Here is a 20,159-nt window from a genome sequence, read left to right on the forward strand (position 1 = left end):
CAAAACCATCAGCAATGGCAAAGCCAAACTTGGTTTTGCCACTGCGGTTGATGCCAACAACTGTATAATAAGCAGTGATTTTGGTCCAAAGTCTTGCAAGGCCTACATCCCTAGAATTTTCACAGAAAAATTTGGGATCGTAAAAAACATTCCACCTTCAATTAAGGAAGAGGACTTTCTCAACTCAGCTACCTCTGATATTGAAATCATTTCTGTTACAAGAATCCTCAGAAGAGACCCTGCAGACAGAGAAATGTTCATCCCAACAAACAGCCTAAAAATTGGTTTCAAGGGTAAACTAATTCCTAAGAGTATAAAATTCAACTATTACAATATTCCAGTTGACTACTTCATTCCTTCCGTCAGGCTCTGCTATAATTGCGGCCGATTTGGTCACATCGCCAAATTCTGCAAAAGTAAGGGAAGCAGATGCCTGAACTGTGGCAAGTCACCGGCCTGTCCTACGGACTCATGCCTCTCAATCAAATGTCTAGGTTGCGGGTCGCTGGACCACAACGTAACATTTCGAGAGTGTCCAAAAAGAAAGAAAGAGGAAAATTTAAAAAAAATTTTAACCATCCAGAATTTATCTTTTAGAGAATACAAAGAGAAATTCTCTAACAACCCATACAATTTACTTGAAAACTATGACGTAAACTTCCCAGCAATGAAGGACAGCAATGCTCCTAACAATATCAGAGACCCTACTATTGATACAAATAATATTTTAATTAACAAAAACTTCAATGCAGTTTTAAAAAATAAAACAAGTATTCCCAAGTCCTTGCACAGAATGTCTCTCAAGACGCCCTCGACTCACAGTAACAAGTCGCAGGAGCCGAAAAAACCTACCCCTCCCCCTGAAAAGCATACTTTCGTCAATAACCATAAATCCACTGAAATGGAGATAATTCTGGAAAAGATTTTCAGGATTCTCTCCATCTCTTCTCAAGAAGACATGCTTAAAACCATCCAAACAGAAATAAGTTCCCTTAAATCAAAATTTGATCTTTTAAAACAAGGTACATCTGGGTCGGCCCTATCATGTTCTAACATTTCTCATGACGTCCTTCCTACAGTATAACATACAAAGCTTCAGGCGTAATGCCCATTCTCTTGATTTTTTCATAAATTCCAACCGTACTGATTTCGCCATCTTGAGTGAAATCTTTCTGTCCGATGAAAAAATTTCCGATCTCAAAATCTCAAATTACAACTCCGCTTATAAATGTAGAAGTGACGGCTATGGAGGTGTTGCCATCCTTGCCAGAAAAGGCATATCCTTCAAACAAATCCCATTTAAATCGACTGCTGACATAGTCATTATCAAAACCTCTTGTCTAAAACCTAATATCGTCATTGCTGCTTGCTATTTCAAGCCCAACATCCCCATTCAATCTTTCCGGGATGACTTTAATCGTCTCTGTGATATGCTCAATAGTTTCCACAATGTCATAATTGCAGGAGATTTCAATGCAAGACACCCTTGCTTTGGTGACTCCGTGTCAAACAATAAAGGCAAAGCCTTGCAAGAAATCATTAAAGCTAGTAACTTCTATTGTCTGAATGATAATTCACCAACCTATTTTCACTCTACGACCAACAATTGTGGTAGCGTGTTGGATCTTACTTTCACTAACGCAACCCATCTCACATTCAAACGGGAGGTTAAAAAAGAAATTTTCTTGGGAAACAGCCACCACCTTCCTATTCTCTTTAATACCACCTCTATTACCTCGTACAAGATAAATGACTTTATCTCGAGGAAAAAACTCCTAAATAATCTTATTCACGTATGTCTTGAGCCACAGGTCGAATCTATCCAGTGCTCATTTCAACAAGAAATAATTAACGCCAAATCCGACATCCAAATCTCGAATTCCTACTCACCAAAACCTTGGTGGAACGAGCTGCTCACTTCACAATTCCGTAAATTACAGGGTGCTAAACAAAAATATTCTAAATACCCCAATATCTCTAATTTTGATGATTTCAAGTTATCCCAAAAAGAATGGAAGAAATCGATTAGAAAAGCCAAAATATGCCACCGTGCCCTTGTTGTCGAAGAGCTGTGCTCAAATAGCAATACAAAACCTTTCTGGAAATTTTTAAATGGTCATCGTACCACAAAAAAGAAATACAAACACCCCATTTGGGATGATCTCAACAACAAATCCTACCTTGAATGGCTGAAAGCTCAAGTTCCCTCGACATGTGGTCTCCAAACCTCCTTACTTAACTCTCGGATGGAAAACATCTCTCCATTCTCCCTTGATGAACTCATGCACGTCCTTAAGTCGAAAAAGAAGTCCACAACAGCAGGCCATGACGGAATCAAATATGAAATGATAAAGGTCCTTCCCATGCCAAGCCTTCTAACCCTGCTATCTGCTATAAATGAGCGCTGGATGACCAACTCGTTTCCCACCGTTTGGCGTACAATTAAAATAGTGCCCATTCCTAAACCCGGAAAAGATCTTGAAATATTCACCAACTTCAGACCCATATCCCTCTTGCCTGTTCTTCTAAAAATTACCAACCAAATGATTAAAGAAAGACTAACAAAATTCCTGAATCACTCACACCTTCTCCCGTCAAGGTCCTTTGCTTACCAAAAAAATATCTCCACCGGTATGTGCCTTAATGAAGTCCTTTTCACAATTGCAAATGAAAAAGCAAATGGGAACCAGGTAGTCATGCTTTGCTTAGACATTAATAAAGCTTACGACTGTGTAAACTTAGCGAAACTGGACCAAATTCTATCCGATTTTAAAATCCCGACACAAAATAGGCATTGGGTTCTCAACTTTCTTTCCTCGAGAACTCTCGTATTAGATTCACATACAGTCGAAGTTTGTGGAGGCTTACCTCAAGGTAGCTGTCTCAGCCCAGTTCTCTTCAATTTATACACAGCCGGTTTACATCAATTACAGGACAATTCTACCCATTTATTTCAATATGCTGACGATTTCCTCATCATCTCTGCTGGAAAATCATTAATGGAAGCAGTCCGTAACCTCGACACTAAAGCCAATCTTTTTCACAAACTTTGTGCAGACTTAAATCTAACTTTCAACCCGGAAAAATCAAAAGTCGTTCGCTTTGCTAAGGGTCCCAAAAAAATTTTTTACATTACAATCAATGGTATAAAAATCAGTCCGTCTTCCTCTTTTAAATTTTTGGGCAGAATAATCAACTCAAGTTTAACCACGCATGAGCATTACAAGGATAGCCTCGAAAATTGCAACACAGGCTCAAATGTCATCAAACTTCTGACCAACATTCAAACCGGACTCCCACCTAGGAAAGCATTAAACGTTTACAAATCTATTGTTAGATCCAAAATTGAATATCCCTACTCTACATCGTGTAACGCTCCTGCGTATACATTAAAAAAAATACAAACCTTTCAACACTCAATCCTAAGACGTTGTACCGGTTTGTCCCCCTCAACACCAACATCAATTTTACGTTCCATCTCTTATGAACTCCCCGTTGCTAAGAGAATTTATCTTGTAACTGCAAAAAAGCTTCTCAAGGTAAAAATCTTCAAACCTGCCTTCTTTGACGAGGTCGCTTCCAGACACAATCATGTCATCAGTAGTTACTCTAACTGCTTCAAAAAATTCAGTAACATCTTCAATAAAGTTAACTCAATACCCTCCTGGAATAATATTATTCATGATAAATGCGTAGTTGAATTAAACTTACTTAATTCAATCACAAACTCAAAAAAAAATCGATCAGGGTCTTGTCTTCGAATCGCTTGTCTGCAAAAACTTAACCACTTCGTCGAAAATAACTTCAAAATTTACGCAACGGATGGATCTATCAATTCGGACATCTCTAGTTTTTCAATTATTGAATACCCAAACTTACTTATAGGAAAATTTAAAGTTCTACAAGAACTATCATCCACTTTCATTGAACTTCTGGCCATCAGACAAGCAATCATCCACGCATCTGAAATTAAGCTGAAAAAATTTGTAGTTTTCTCTGACAGCAAATCTGCTCTAATTTTAATCAAGAACAAAGACCCATTCAATAAGTATGTCTTCGATATCTACAACCTTTTAAAAGACACAAGTATTGAAAAATGCCACATCATCTGGATCCCAGGTCACTGCGGTTTTAGTATCAATGAAAAAGCTGACTTCCATGCTCGTCAAGCTAGGTTCGATGGTACAGTTTTGTCCATAAACTACCCCCCCAGCGAAGCTTTTCTGCTAGTCAAAAAACTCATCATAAAAGAGTGGAAAGATGAGTATCATGTTTTAGCTAGAGAAAAAAGTGACCGGCTGTTCTACAAAATTTACCCTTTTTTGACACCCACGCTTCTACCTAAAGGAAAATTCACATGGGAATTTAAAGTTCTTCACCGTCTTATACGACAAGGTCTATTTTAAAATGATCAAAGTCTCCTCCTCTGACATCTGTGAGGATTGCAATATTACTGAGTCTGCCGAGCACCTTATTTTTGAGTGCAGGAGGTTTGACATCCTTAGACAATTTTTCAGTATATTTAAACTGTATAACAATCTATATGAAATTTTTCGTGCTGGTAACTTTAGGCATTTGAAGCAACTGACTGCCTTTATCAAATCAGCTGAGTTTTCATTCTAATTTTACATTTAGTATTTCTATTACAATCACGAATCGCCTACACTTTTTCTTTTATCGGCATTATTAGCCGGATCTTGACAGTACAGTAACAAGGACGGTGATTTATGGATTGACAGCGGAACAGAGCCTCTCATTGCGAACACTCTGCCACATCAGTCTACCTATGCTTAAATTTTTTCATCAATCGCTCTCAACTTCGTTTCTGGATTATGGATCTAACATTAACTTAACTGGTCCAATCCATCTCTAAACAAACAAAAAAAAAAAAAAAAAAAAATATATATTTAAGAAACATATATTTCTAATTTTTTTTTTTTCCTAGTAACATCGCCACCCAAAACATTTTTTTTTCATCTTTTTTATGTCAACTTCTAAGTATCAAAAGGTGCGCTTCAAATAATTTTCCGCGGTTGTGATCTTTGATCCACACTCGGTGATTTGTCAGTGAACGTAAACGCGGAGCTTTGTTAGATTTTGTCTCCAATTTAATGTTTTGTTCCCTTTGTGATTTATCAATGAACGTAAACGCGATTGATTTTACATACAAGATGTTGTTGTCTGGGTTTCCCTAGCAATTTCTTTATCTAAATACGCCTCTTCCTGCTCATATTTCTCTATCAGTTTATCCCTTCTTTTTTCCGCAGAATTTATCCACCAATTTAGCGGAGCTTTGTTAGATTTTGTCTCCAATTTTTTACGCTAATTTAAGCGGAATAGTAGAAGAGAAATAAAAAAATTAATATGTCTGATGTTAAAAATACCTATCTCGTACTTCATTGGCGTTAGATATGGTGGCCTAATCAATATAAAAAAATATACCTTGAAATGAAAACGATTGTAAATAAATTTTTTCCACTTTTTCACAATCTCAACACGAATAAGAAGTGCACTCAGTACAGATTATTGCAAAAGGAAAACTACATTAATACTGCATTAATTAGTTGATTCTTAAGAGTTATCTCAACTTGTTTAACTTCGCTATTAATATCATTTTTGATATTATTATTATATAATTCATCTATTTGTTTTTTCATACTATTCATTTGTGAATCATATGAGTTTTGAAATTGTCTCATATCGTCCTCAATGCGATTCATTTTTGAAATGTATGTAGTTGTTAGATTGTTTACACTATCTGTTAACACATCATTTTTTCTTAGCAGATATGCTTTTGTTACAGCATCTTTGGGGTCTGTAGGTGCAATTAAATTACAAAGTCTTTTCTTATGAAAATCTATGCTGTTACTATTTACACTAATGCCAAGCGTTTTCAATAAATTTGTCTTTAACTTTGAATTGTTGTACTGATAATGATGATGATTAATTAAACCTTCTCCAAATTTATTTATAGAACTCATTATTATTATTAGTATTATCATTTAATTATGTTAGCCTCTTGCATTCGCTTCTATTGGGATTATTGTTGTGATATTGATTTCTGTTGTTTTGGTTAGTATAGGAGTTTTCGTTGTTGTTGTGGTGATTGTGTGAGTTTTTCTTTTGGTAATTTAGTCTCATTACCTATGAATAGCGCAATATTAATTGCTTCGGAAAAGGTTTTTGGTTGGACCGCAATGATAGTGGGCTTAACGTAGTCGTCGAGATCGTTTTCGAATATGGTTAAAGCGTATGGTATCGTTGTTATTGGTAATGACAGATTTTTGTTCGTTAGTGGAGTTGGTACCGAGTTCTTTGATTTGAAGATTATTTAGATCTGCTATTATGTGTAAAATTTTGTCCTTGAAACCTATGATAGTCCCCTTGTTTGGTTTAATAGTGAGTGTAGTTGTGGTATTGTTTAACTTGAATTGTATGAATTGCTGTGATAAGAATTGGCTTTCTTTATTACAATTGGAACTATTTATACTTAATTCGACTATTCAATAATTATTTTAATTGGAGCGCCTGGCATCGTATTGCAATTCACAATGTAATACTCAGCCAGTTGAATTACGACATAATTTTCGTTTTTCTTTTTACAAAAGAATTATGCTAACTTGCACTTTAAAGTTTATACATGTAACAAGCCTTTTTAGAATTAGACTCTAAATCGTTTGCTTTAAAGGGAACCTTCAGAGGTTGATGACAGCTCTACAAAACAGTTCACAGTGTTTAAAAATTAATAAAAAAAAGAAAAAAAAAAATAATAATAATAAAAACAAAAGACGCAGCTAAAATCATTTAGTTATTAATTTAAAATTCATATTTATAGTTATTTAATTTAGTTATAATTTGAAATTATTAATTATAATTTGAAGTTATTGTAAAAAGATGTAAAAAATATGAATTTAATAAATTGAATTTAAAAAATAAGGTCGTTTTTTTCTTTTTTCAGCATATCGAAGAAATCATTAATAAAAATTTTAAGAATTTCTCCCTGTTATAGAAAGTTAAAAGATAATAAATTCATAATTACGTTAAAAGAACGCTGTTATCGTATTCAAATTACAATTAGTGGGGCTTGGATGGTTTTCGAAAATATTTTATTTTATTTTATTTCCGTTTTACGTTTTCCTCTAAGATTGCAACAAACAATTTGACTACGGGTTAAGGAATCGCCTGCAAGATTTGTTTTTTTTTTTTTTGTTAATATGCGCTCATCTCCTATTCGTTTCAGGGTTAAAACATTATATTAACACTTGTGTGTGGAGTGATTGCATTTAAACAACACATTACAGTTTTTATTGTCAGCGAATTGGTTTTTTTTTTCTCAAATTATTATTACTTTTATATACCTGGTAGCGAAGAATTGAAATGCATTACATCTGCAATAATCTGCTTTACTACTGCCCTGGTCTCCTCTAAGGTAATCTTAACAATTTGTTTGCATCTTGCTCGTGGCATTATATTTAGGACAATGCAATGGGCTCTCTATCTAAACATTCGTTGGAAATCGTACATTACTGAGTACTTTATTGGCTGACAGAAATTGGAAGATGTTCATCCATTCAGACAATACAATTGTTCGATTGGAACACAGGCATCGCTTCATGTCCAATTCTCAATAAATAAAACTTGACCTACAGCGGAATTTAATAAATGTTGCTGTAGAGAGTTGCTTGAGCCCAAGAGGTGAATATGCCACCATTTGTGCTGACAGTACAAAAAAAAAGAAGAAAAAAAACAGTTTGAGAGTTGACAGTCACAGTTAGTAAAAATGAACCATTACACGAGAGAACTACACGTTTTTATTGCTGTCAAAAAACATTGAAGCTTTTCTATCCTTTTTGGAAAACGAGGCTGGTCCACCAATAATTGTTACTGACGATATCGATATTGCGCCTATGATAACTCAATTCTTTCTGCGATTTCAACATAACGATACCACATGCATGAAACACTGCCTGGCCGTGTACCCTGTCTACATATATATATATATATATAAATATGCCTCAAGTAATGGCGAAACGAAAACAAAAGCTTGACAATTTGCAAGGTTGGAACGTTTCTCTTCAAGCAAGCTTGAAATGCACCTTTTAGTTGACTGCTTCTCAGGAATAGTTAAATAGTTTCCTTACCATTATCATTAATCCAAAATCTTTGGAAGGCAACCGGTTCACTATTAAGCACGCCACCAATGCAAAACCAAACAAACCAAATTTCCATAACTGAACGTGTGACACAATGCTAGTCAGAAGCGCACGACAGCAACTAATATTGCACGCACAGCAACTCTTGCCTCGGAGTAGGAATTAACGTAATTAAATTAAATCTAATTAAAACTACTTGTTTTTAACGGTACTTATTAACAAATTATTTATTATTTTACTGCCATATAACAGACACTTCTTACAATTTTTTTTTAATTTCTTCTTCATCTCCTTTTTATGTGTATTTAAAGGAATTATATTATATTAAATTCTCAAAAGAATCCTAGTGAAACATATTACATAATTCTGCTGTACGAAAACGTGGAAAATAGCTGCGCATTTCCTCCACATTATAATTGTCCAAAACCAAATCGTTAGTAAAGCACATTTCAAGAGCGGAGAAATATTGACTAATATCTAAAAGTTTCAGTACAAAGGCGTCTTCAGAATCTTGACAAACCCATACGTGAAGTTGGCGTAATTCTTTAAATTGAAAATTTAAATTTAAAATCTCAAGACTTTAACGGGACACAAGCAAGACTCTAGCATTTGCAGCGATTTTAAGTTACTGATGTTAGGTTCTGAACAGAGATATTCCCTGTGGGCTTTGCTCTCGCATTCTGGCAAGGTAACTTGCTGCAAGCTTATAAGTTACAAGATGGCGAAAAATGTAACTCATTTCTTCATAACTTATTTTTGACTCTGGCGGGAAATGGAGCTGAGTTAAGCTCGCAAAATAGTTGTCCTCTTGAACACGCCACCATATATAATTCGGTTATTTTATTATTGGCACTTGGAATTGCACACTGAATATCTTGATTGGTCCATTCATAACCATTTCTTGGCCCAGTTAACCATAAGGTGCGAAATTTACCTTTTGCAGATTGTGTTATTTTAGCAGATGTATCTGTACCTTTATAGCAAATATAGTCGATACATTGTAAAGAGTTGGACCATTTGCGTACAATCAGCTCTAACAAGCCAGTTTCTTGACGTTCTTTCAAACCTATTGTGTTAAGCTGATTGTTTTCTGAAAGATTTTCTAAAATAGCTCTTACGACTTGCTCAGGATAAACGTATCTTAGATCTAGAACCGTCAACTGAGTGAAATTTAGGAATGTTTCTAGGAAGCGAGTGTCTTCTAATTGTGGATATGTACTTGAAAAATATGCCCTACCACAAATGAGCCTGAGCGAAAACAATGGGGTTGCATGCGTTCGCAGCACATCTATGTTGGCATTAAGGTCACTTTCCATATTTATGGTCAATTTTTCTAAACGTATTGTAAGCAGTTGATTCGAATCGGACGACAAAGACAACGGACAAAGACCAGGTGAACGCATCACTACAGATTTTAATTTTGAGTATTGGTTAAAAACTACTCGCATGCCTCTTGGTATCTCTGTACCTGATAAGACAGTTTCCTTCAATTTCGGCAGTAGACCCTGAAGCCTTGAGAGAGTGAAGAGATCACAAACATCAAGGTAAACAATACCGGATCCTATGCTTATTAATGTTATAGCTACTATGAGATCGTCGTTCCATTGAAAAGCTATTTGCACATTTTTATATTTCGCACCTCTTTGCCTAACAAGCTGGTTGATTTCTCGATTTAGATGTAAAGTGTCTTACTGCACGTTCACGCCAATGTTCGCAGACGGCATTTACTTGCAATAGATCGGCATGTGGTAAATAACTAAAAATTTTATCCCACACTTCGATCGGCAGTTCACGTGTTGGAGTGTTGTTGTCATGTTCCGCACTCGCTACGTCCAGAAACGATCAACAAATGATTCTTTGTTAACGTATGTAAATATAAGAAAGATCCGAAAGAAGAAGTGTAGTTTTTTCAGATAAATATTTTATGTTCAGAAATGTGACCAACCATGTATTTCTCAATAAATAAAGGACTTAAAAGCTCAAAGGATGTCAAATTCTTTATTCGCAATTTGCTTATGCAGTGAAACTTAAAAATTTTGCTTATTTGTTAGACGGTGGTAGATGCTTAGAAACAATTTAAAATACTGGCACCGGCCCTGTAGAAATAATTTTCATGCATTTCATTCTACAGTTGCATGCATTAAGGGCATACAAGAAAAAAGCGAAAAATGTCATCGACGCTTTTTCAATACTGGTACGTTTAGTGACAAATTACCAAGACATTTAAGAAAAGACAGCAATTTTTAGGTTTTATATATTTTACATTTTTATGGACAAAAATTGCATATAATCTAAATAATAATAATAATAGAATAGCAAGAATTTATAAAATGTTATTTTTTTTCTTCTTTGCAGGATATATATCCTTTTCTATTATTTAGATTATTATTATTATTATTATACTTAAATTTTATATTTATAAAAATGGTTATCTCTGATGTCCTATTTAGTCAAGCTTTAAGAAAGTATTCAAAGTTCTGGGGTCTGAACAACGAACGTATAAATTGGAAAAAAAACGGGAAGATATTAGCTGACGAGTTAACTGTCACAACAAACACGACAATAACGGTAAAAGATGTCTGCTTAAAATATAACAGAATCAGGGAAAGTCTCGTGTCCCTTAACAAAAATCCAAAGGGAAGGCGATGCACGAGACTGGTCGCGTACTTGTGGCACGCGATAGAGTTAGGTTTGCAGCATGCTGCTAATAGAATTTCTAATGACATACTAGAATACCAGGTAGAACCGATAGAAATATCTGAGCCAATCGTCATGATTGAACCAGAAATATCTGAGCCAATCGTCATGATTGACAACATTTCTGAGTGCAGTCAGTCTATATTCTTGGGTTTTGATGAAATTCAGACAGAACAAATTAAAAAACGTACAAACGTACAGACTGACGTACAAATGGACGTACAGACGGACGAACAAATGAATATACAGACGGAGGAACGGACAGATCAGGACACTCAGAGATCAATATTAGCCGTAAGAAGCCCCAATAGGCGTAGATATAATTTGAGGTGCAGATATACTGGATGTACGACGAGGGACCAAGTACATCGGCGGAAGCAGCGCGGATGCAAAAGATGAGACGCCTTGCTCCCGCTGCAGACCAAAATGGAAGTGGCCACAAAGTGCAAGAAGCTGATAACGCAGCAAATGTGGAGGCGCAGGCGGAGAATAGTGAAATTGTTGAACTAGCTGAAGACCGAGAACTGAAATTGACAGTGGATATCGAGGCGCTGCGGAAGGTCGTAGGGAGGCTAAGTCCTCACGACAAGGTTGTGCAGGTACACTTCGACGAAGTGCACGCCAGCGGCAAGATGAGATATTCTCGAACCGAGGATGTATTGTACGGTTGCGGCTACAACAACAGCGGAAAAATTACAACAACGGAAGAGTACCACACAGTACTCTTCTTCGCTGTACGTAGCCTGTTGACAAGCTTCAACATATTGATCAGCGCCATCGCCATAACCACCTACCACGGAGCTCCAGACGAACTGGACAGATGCTTAGGTATCGTAGAGGAGGCCGGCCTGGAAGTTAAAGCAGTAGTCTGCGACAGGAGCCACGCAAACCTGCACACAATGTTAAAGTTCAACAACGGAACTTATAAACGAAAGCGAGCGGACGGCACCATTTATACAATATACTATCTGGTCGACTATGTACATCTAATGTGCAGCTTTTACCACATGATGTCATACAGCAGACTGTTCGACACTTCCGTCGTCACTAGGGCGCATGCGAGAAAACTCAGCACTTCAAATCACTTGAAGAGAAGAGGTGCATGCTTAATCAACACTGCTGGAAATTCAACGATCAGGTGTATGCAGCTATTAACTCCCGCAACAGTGGCAAACTTAAACGTCGCTGTGCGGAGAAATATTATCCATAAAGAAAAGGACTTACGCACTTACAAAGTTATCGCTACTCTGACTGAATTCTGCGAAGTCATACACACAGGCGAGATATGCAGCGCCCAATGGGGAGGGCAGAAGGCGGTGCTGACGAAGGTGAAAAGCTGTTTAAGGGCTAACTTCGAAACAGACAAGATAACTAAGCCCACCTTGCAAACCATCGACAACTTCATGGAAGTAATGGATGGCCTGCTGGAGGCTTACCCTGGCATAACCATACACGCCTACAGGGTTAGCGAAGACCTTTTGGAGACATTTTTCTCTAAGATGGCGCCAGGCAGGAGAACTAGAACAAGACCCGTGGAAGATATAATGAAGCTGGGCACCCGCCTAATGAAACGACAACTAGAATTTTGGGGAGGCGAATCCAGCTCGGATGACGATTATCACCTGATTGAAAAGCTGGATTACGCGACACCAGCCCAGGCCGAAGATGGGTTTCTGCCATACGACCTGAATGGGGCGCGAATCTTGAATGCATGCTACCCAAGGACTATTTTACTGCTCAATTAATGAGAGACGATAAGGAAGATTTCCTTCCTAGCTAATCTCATTCCCATTTTACCCCTAAAAAAAGTCATGTGTTATTATTATTTTCCTTTCGTAATTCTTTTAGGCGCTTTTATGGACGAATCATGTATGGTCCTGAATTTATGATCCAGTGAAGTAGACGTTAATAAAATGGTTACATATATCTCTGGTGTAGCACGTTTCTTCTTCTTTTTCAATGGAAGATTTTATATAAGATTTCGAATTCACTTTACCCTTAGGTTACCTTTTGGTTATTATATGTGGACAGACATAAAATAAAAAGACATTTTTAAATTGATTCCGAATCTATCGGTACGATAGAAAGCGCGTCTAACTTAAGTCCGGTGTATTACATACATCGGTAAAAATTTAACACTTACTAACGTGTAGTATATGGTGTACTTAGGATTAAAGTAACGTCCTCAACATTTATGTTACAAAGTAATTTTGTAGCCCCGTATTCACTTCAGGTTCTTCTTCATGCTGGGTAAACGGAAAGTGGTGATATTAGTAAAGCAGGAGTAAACTTTAGGCTATTAGCCGACATTTTCTTAGTAGGCATAAGAAAAATTATCTGGGTCAACATTCAGCTAAGAGTTTCTAACTGGTCAGAAAAAATATATAAATATATATATAAGATCAAAAAAAAACGTCTCATTTACTTTGTGAAGTATCCCAAGTGTATCGGAAAACCTTTCTAGAATTTCAATGTTACCATAGAAAATAACAAAGTTGTTTGCTATTACTAACGAGTACACAAAAAAAATTTCCCATAGAAATCGTGCTTTTGATTAAATTTGTGTAAAAAATATTTATAAAAATCTTAACACTGCTTATAGGAGTTTGTTTTAATCATTTTGCCACATAATAACGGTTAATAGAAGAAAAAAATTTTTTTTTGCTCTCACAATCGTAAACCAGTCGCCAAGTTTCATATACTTGATGTCTTCTTTTTTTTTCAAATATATTTTTGATACAATTTAAAAAAGGAATTAATTTTTTATTTGTAAAGAGCTTGAATAATTTGAGAGGAAAAAGATCCGAGATAATAAGGAAAAATGAATTGCGAGAATAAATTGGCAAATGTCAGTGAAGTGGTTTTCCAGCCTCCGCCACCACGTAGCGTAGACTGTGAAAAGGTGGCCGTTAAACGACCACCTACAAGGAAGCCGAAAGAATCTCCTCGATTAGTGGTGGCCGAGAAAAAAAATTTAAACGGTGACGACAATTGTCAAAATGTAACGGTCAAATTTCAATTTAACGGTAATCAGGTGGTAGCGCAAACCTATCCAATATGTATAACTATAGGCGAAATCAAGACTGATCTGGCTCGACGATTTGATGTGGATACCGATTTATTGATTTTGAGTCAATGCAGTCGCGTCCAGTCTGACGAGTGCGTCTTAAGCGAAGCGTCCATTAATGAATTCCGCATATACGAGTTTGATTTAAAATTAAAAGCGAGGAAGAAGCAGAAAAATGTCGAAAAGGATGAAAGACATGAAGACCATGAGCCCGTATTAGATTTTGATGTCTATTACAGGTAAAGGATTAATAATGTTTATAATGACATCGAATTCGACTGAGTCAGTTTTTTGCCTTACTTTGGTTCCTTGCAGTAAACATCGTTTACCAGATTTTATAACCATTTGCATGGAGAAAAATGAGGAGATATGCCATATACCGGTTGCAATACATGATGAGGCTATTATAAAGCCCACCCTTTGCAGTTACGTCGACAAAGCGACTGGTCGGTATGAGAGCTTACAAAGGACTATCCTACTTCCTGCTTGTTGTCCTTGCTTATTTATTTGCAGGCTTAGTGTATACGGATGCTTTTACTCAAACGGGACCACTATTCGATAAACAAAAGTATGAAAATTATATCTCTCGTAATACGCAGACTAAGGAAATTGTAACTAAGCAAATTGTAAGTACTAGAAAGAGAAGTAAATTTACGAATGCGTTGAGCTTTCCAAAGTAGAAATATTCGTACCCATGTCGTAGTACAGCAGAAGCTTGAAGCTACAATGCCACAAGTCCGCACAACTAATATAAGTGATTCGTTTACTTAGGATACAATGCACGATCAAACTGCTCAATGCTTTTTAGACGGAAATAATGTTCGACACTGGATTGAGAGCGATGATTACTATATCACACCTGGAAAATATCAGACGTACGCTCAGAAAATGCGTGCGGAAAGGAAAATGCACAAAATAATATTAATACAAAGGAATTTTCGCCGTTTTAAGTGGCAGCGTTGGATGAGAGAATGCGCCTGTGAATACAGGTAAAACGAGGGACTTCAACGAATACGTTGGGAGCTCCTGCGACACTATTATCCCTTCTTTGATTACAGGCGATTGGTTGCGAATCGTATTAATGAAGAAGAGGCTTTCAAAAAGGAACAGGAGAACCGCATAAGTCGTGAGCAGAGAGCCAAGCAATTTCCACGCACCAAAAATGATTTCGATATGCTCTTGGGCGAAGTTCAGAAATGGAAAACTGCTGAAATGAAACGCATAAATAACATGTACGAGGGTGCTCCCCGAATAGCTGAAATCAACATTTTATTAAACAAAGAAATTGAAATGCTTAATAACCTCGAATGTCAACGCAACTTGGCCTACAAATCAATGGAAGATGCTCGTCAGCAGCAGCTGTTTAAAAAAATGGGTGAACCAATCAAATGGATCGGCTATGCCGGTAAGCAATTCGAAAGTTATCGGAATATGCCTCTAATTAAAAAATGCCTATCTTGCGTTACTTAGACACGGTTATTCATTTGGATTTGCTGCGTACTCAAAGAGTTCGTTTTCTAAATGGCATTTACAATGACTTATGCCAGGATTTACCTAAAGAAGAACGCCTGCAACTGATTGATAAGGTTCGTGCTCTACTATTAAACGAGCAATGTTTTCCTGAATTTCCCGAGGTTTGTATTACGAAATGTATCCTTTTCCAATTTAAATTAATGCTTTTTTTTCAATTTTATTAAGCTCTTTGAATTACTTGATCGCGAAAGAAATTTACTCATTTACACGGCCTGCGCCGATGTTTCCATACTACGTAAACGTCAAAATATTTTGTTTATCGAATTGATCAAATTCACCGAAGAGCCACAGCCGAAAAGTAAGTTTAAATATAAGTAATTCTTCTTTTTTCTTCTTCTTCTTTCTTCTAAATGTAGTAGTTAACAGTCATGCAACGAAGTCCAATAAAAGTGCCCCGTCGTTCTACAAGAACTATGTAAATTACTCTTTTCTTATTTTAAGAAGCATTTAAAATATTATTGCATAATTTTAGGGTTGAAATATATTAGTTTATTAAGAGTAACTTGAGAAAGAGAAGGTTTTGCATTGTGCTTCCGAACGGCTTTTATTCTCGCATTGAGAAATAATGCTTCTCTTAGATCGATTTTGAGTTATCTTTCCGTGTCGCTAATCTGATATAATCCAATTAATTTGGAATCTTTTTTTGCTGTACTTGACGTTTTATCGAATTCAAGTACACAAGTTTAATAGAGCCCACTGACGAGCTTGACGTCAGAGATTCATCATATAAAATGTATTTGTGGAAATAACTTAAAGCACATAAAAAGTATCGTAACGTAATGAAAGGTCACGTAACAAAGTGTATATAAAATCATGGATTGCAAGATAAACTATTTTGATCGACATAATCGCGATTTTAGGCAGATGGGCAAGCTGAATTGATGATATCAGCCTCCAGCAGCTAAATAAGGAAAATTAAAAAGTAAAATTCAAAAAAGCTTGCCTTTCGTTAAAAAATCTTGCTAATAAAACTTTTTTTGCTTCCCTTATATGAAAATGAATTAAATCCAATTTGCAAGCCTTTGAAGGAAATACTCCTTCAAGTTAGAATATCAAATTTTCCACATAAAACTTCATCACAAGTCGTTTTCAAATATAAAATTTACTTTCATTGTGCTCATTAAAGCTCAAAGTTATGATGTATGTTGCAATTGCAAAGCGTTAGTTTATAATTATTTACAGGACAAGATAATCGGATGTGTGTAGTATGCAAACTGGTGAAACCGTATTCCAAATTTGCCATACGCACCCGGCAATTTCAAGTTGATACATGCAAAAAATGTTTTTATTTAAAGGTGAACGTTATTTCCAGCTCATCTTCCAAAACTTTTTAAAAATCAATGAAACTTACCCGTTGCATAGGTTTCTCCAGCTGAAAATTTAGTTTATACCTCAATTCTTCGATCCATACAAAGAGAAGAGCGCAGGAAACGGTGCAATGGTTCGTTTGCCTTTATATTGCAAATGGAGGATATACGTTACTTAATTAGGGAGGTGTGGCATGGGCATTCTATACTCAGTAAATGTGAAAATCTACAAAGACTACGGTAGTTGACATTGATCTTTTTACCCCTTAAATTATGTTACACAAACTTTTGTAGTCTACCGCGTTGGTGTAAAAATGAAGAATGGTCACCGTGGAATTGTGTTTGCTTAACAGAAAACGAAGCACGGAATCACTACAGAATAAACGATTTGGAAAAGACTTACGATAAAAAATTGGTATTGGAAGTTGGCAATCGTCAGAAATTGGCTCGTAGTGCATTCCATAATTTGGCCGCCGTGTCTACCGAATTTACCGAAACAGGAACTTGGTGGAAGGTGGGCTTGAATCATCAACGCATCGTTAAATTAGACGATATTACCACGTATAAAGGGGCTGATACTTTACTTCAACGTAAATTAGATGATAGAAATTATAGAATTGGCAAAATTCTTTAAGTTCACATAAAAATTGTTATAAGTGGTCTGATGATTTCACAAAGGTTTTTCTTATAATTCTCATAATTTTTGTACTACGCGAATCTCATAAGCCTTTTTTTAGGATTTGGTAAATAAATCGAAATAAAAACAACTTTGGAAAACAAAATTGTATATAAATTAACTAAAGATTTAATTAAGCCATCACACAATAACAACAAACCTGCAAAGCGGATTGTTTAATTCATTACCAAAATCCTTTTCGTACTGCATTTTATTTATTTGTTTTACTGCTAATTAATGATTTAAATTTAGCCTCTAGATATTGCACGCGTTTTAGTAATTTATCGCTTGTGCTGAATTCATTGTATGGTATGGGTAACACACGATAGCCCTTCTTTTCGAGCAGATCAAAGCATAAAGTGGTAATACCACTTGCTGCTCGATGGGCACCATGACAGACATCATGATAATCGACCACCATTAAGGCCACTCTGGAACGTTTAAAATTAATTTTAAAATAATAAGCTTTCATCTAACCTACCTAATACCGTCCTGATGGTCCTTATCAATAGGGAGGGGATTGCGTTTAGCATCAAAAACGCATAAAGCATCTAAAATAATGTAAAAGCCTCGTTAAAAAACAAAGACAAAATATACTTCTCTTTACCTATTAAAAACCCCATTTTACTATCTTGTAGGCTTTTTACATAATTATTAGAGGATAATAGGCTTTTTAGAGCATCCAGCATACCATTGACTAAGATTTGCTTAGACTTCCCATGACTTATGGGTACATCAAAGACTGGATTCTCTTTCGCAAGAAAAGGTCCTTGATAATTTGAGGCAATCAGTTGCGCGTAACTGTTTACATTTAAAAGTTTCATCTTCGTTGTTGCAGTTAAACCAGCAGGTTGTTCGGACTGAAGTTTTTCAATGAATGCTGTGCTATAAGACAATGTAGAGTCAAATTTGCATTTTATAGGAAAGGGAGAGAGCTCACCTTAAAACGCTTTCCAAATGCTTGTGGTCGCACAACCCACCTAAAACTAACGCCCACACATGATTCATCCAATCATGGTTTTTGGGAAAATCGTGTTGGACAATAGTGCCAAGTAGCTTGGAACGCACCTGCTCCATTTGAGTAGTTTTAAAATTTAGCGTAGCTGAAGAAAGAAATAGAGCACTTAAATCCTGGGGACGACATATATCGCTGTGCTGTAACATCCACTGTGTTAGAGATTCTAGAACATCTGTATAATAACCAGTGTGTTATTACGTACGTTCTTGACATTTGGTGGTAACAAAAAAAAATAAAAAATTAATAAATGAAAACATCTCACCTAAATCTCTATACTTCAATATACCCAAGCTAGTTAAAATTGACCCAACCGCCGCTGACTTATCATTATTTTTTGGCAGCATCACTTGTATATCAGCGCAAAGCTTGGCAGCTAGCACAACATCTTGGAAATTTAAGCTAGCCATTGCGTAAAAAACGTCAGCACACTGCTTTAAATCTAATTGCTCATTAGCGCTGCTGATATTAAAAGCCAAAGATCTCAGCAACGGTGTACTGCGTCGCCTGCGAACCGCTAAAGTAGTCATAACCCGCACCATTTGCGGCACACTAATACTGGCTATGAGTTTAGCAGCTTCGTCATCACCTGCCACACCCAAGACCGTGTTCAAATCATCTGTTCGAAAGCCATCTATTTTAGCTTTATTTTCGCTGTTTTTGGTAGAACTATTACTATCTTTCGGCACACTACGCCCTAACATACGACATATACGCAAAAACCGAGAATCGTTTTCAAACTCTGACAGCTTTGCACGGTTCATACTAGTCCAGTCGGCCAATATAGAAACTATACGCAAAGCATGCTTGCGCGTTAAAGTACTATTGTTTTCCGCTAAAGCTAATAATGAGTTTACCGTTTTAGCGTTGATTATTTGCTCGTCAATCGAGGGTAACGAGGGAGAAGTCGAAGATAACTTGGGTTCTGGCAAAATTCTCTCTTTAGTCGAATCATCTTTAAGGTTTTCAAAAGCAGCGGCAATTAGTTTTCCTAAAATAATTCCTTCTATAGTATAGAATTATAGTAAATATAATGACGCCATACCTTTAGGCCTTTTAACCGGCTCATCTCCTTTAGTTTCTACTTCTACCTTATTTGTGACCTCATTTGATTTGTTACCTTGTGTAGCTTCCTTTGTGGCAACATTTGTTGACGATCTTAAAGCATTGCCTGAATAGGTGGCTTTTCGAAAAAATTGAGTAGCCAGGACTATAGCATAACGTTGTAAACCCAACATTTCTTACGTCTTCGAAACCAAATCTAGACAAAAGGAAAAAGACTAAGTTTACATAACCTGGTTTCAAAGCACGTAGTTTATAAAGAATTTGTGGTGGCGTTTTCAAAATAACTTAAGATTGTAAAATATAAATTCATTCATTCGTTTAGTTAATTTTAGTGTTTCGTATAGAAACATAACTTAAAAAACTTATTTATTTTTTAATGAAATACTAAATTTTGGTCGAAAAATACCGTTGGTGCGAAAAGTTCTATTTACAACCGCATTGACAACTGTCAAAAATCACAGCTGATTAGCGAGTTTCGAGTAAAATAAAACCACACATGGTACTAGCTTTACAATAGCAACCACATACGGTATCTTCCAGCGTTGATTATTTTAGTACGTAATTAATTTTGTATAATTGGCTAGTACCATTTTTTACATCTCTAAAATACTACTTTCCCGTCCAACCTTATTACCCACTTCACTTG

The 20,159-nt window shown here is 36.1% G+C and overlaps 2 protein-coding genes across 2 annotated transcripts; one reads left to right on the plus strand and one right to left on the minus strand.

Annotated features, from left to right (window-relative positions):
• The first annotated feature begins 13,671 nt into the window (after nt 1–13,671).
• On the plus strand, nt 13,672–17,516 carry LOC119640738 (IQ and ubiquitin-like domain-containing protein). The gene is made up of 10 exons (XM_038038943.1): nt 13,672–14,156; nt 14,233–14,363; nt 14,431–14,543; nt 14,689–14,906; nt 14,976–15,322; nt 15,388–15,551; nt 15,616–15,748; nt 16,633–16,745; nt 16,813–16,997; nt 17,052–17,516. Exons 1-10 carry the CDS (start codon nt 13,672–13,674, stop codon nt 17,389–17,391), a joined length of 2,229 nt encoding a protein of 742 aa, XP_037894871.1. The 3' UTR covers nt 17,392–17,516.
• Nucleotides 17,517–17,626: 110 nt separating this feature from the next.
• LOC119640739 (FAST kinase domain-containing protein 4) lies at nt 17,627–19,972 on the minus strand. Its single transcript, XM_038038944.1, has 7 exons — nt 19,920–19,972; nt 19,494–19,709; nt 18,714–19,439; nt 18,374–18,623; nt 18,041–18,318; nt 17,915–17,984; nt 17,627–17,864 (listed from the first exon to the last, which is right to left on the minus strand). Exons 2-7 carry the CDS (start codon nt 19,684–19,686, stop codon nt 17,645–17,647), a joined length of 1,737 nt encoding a protein of 578 aa, XP_037894872.1. The 5' UTR covers nt 19,687–19,709; nt 19,920–19,972; the 3' UTR covers nt 17,627–17,644.
• Nucleotides 19,973–20,159: the final 187 nt, after the last annotated feature.

Source organism: Glossina fuscipes, unplaced genomic scaffold (genome assembly GCF_014805625.2).
Source record: "Glossina fuscipes isolate IAEA_lab_2018 unplaced genomic scaffold, Yale_Gfus_2 127, whole genome shotgun sequence".
Lineage (NCBI taxonomy): Eukaryota > Metazoa > Arthropoda > Insecta > Diptera > Glossinidae > Glossina > Glossina fuscipes.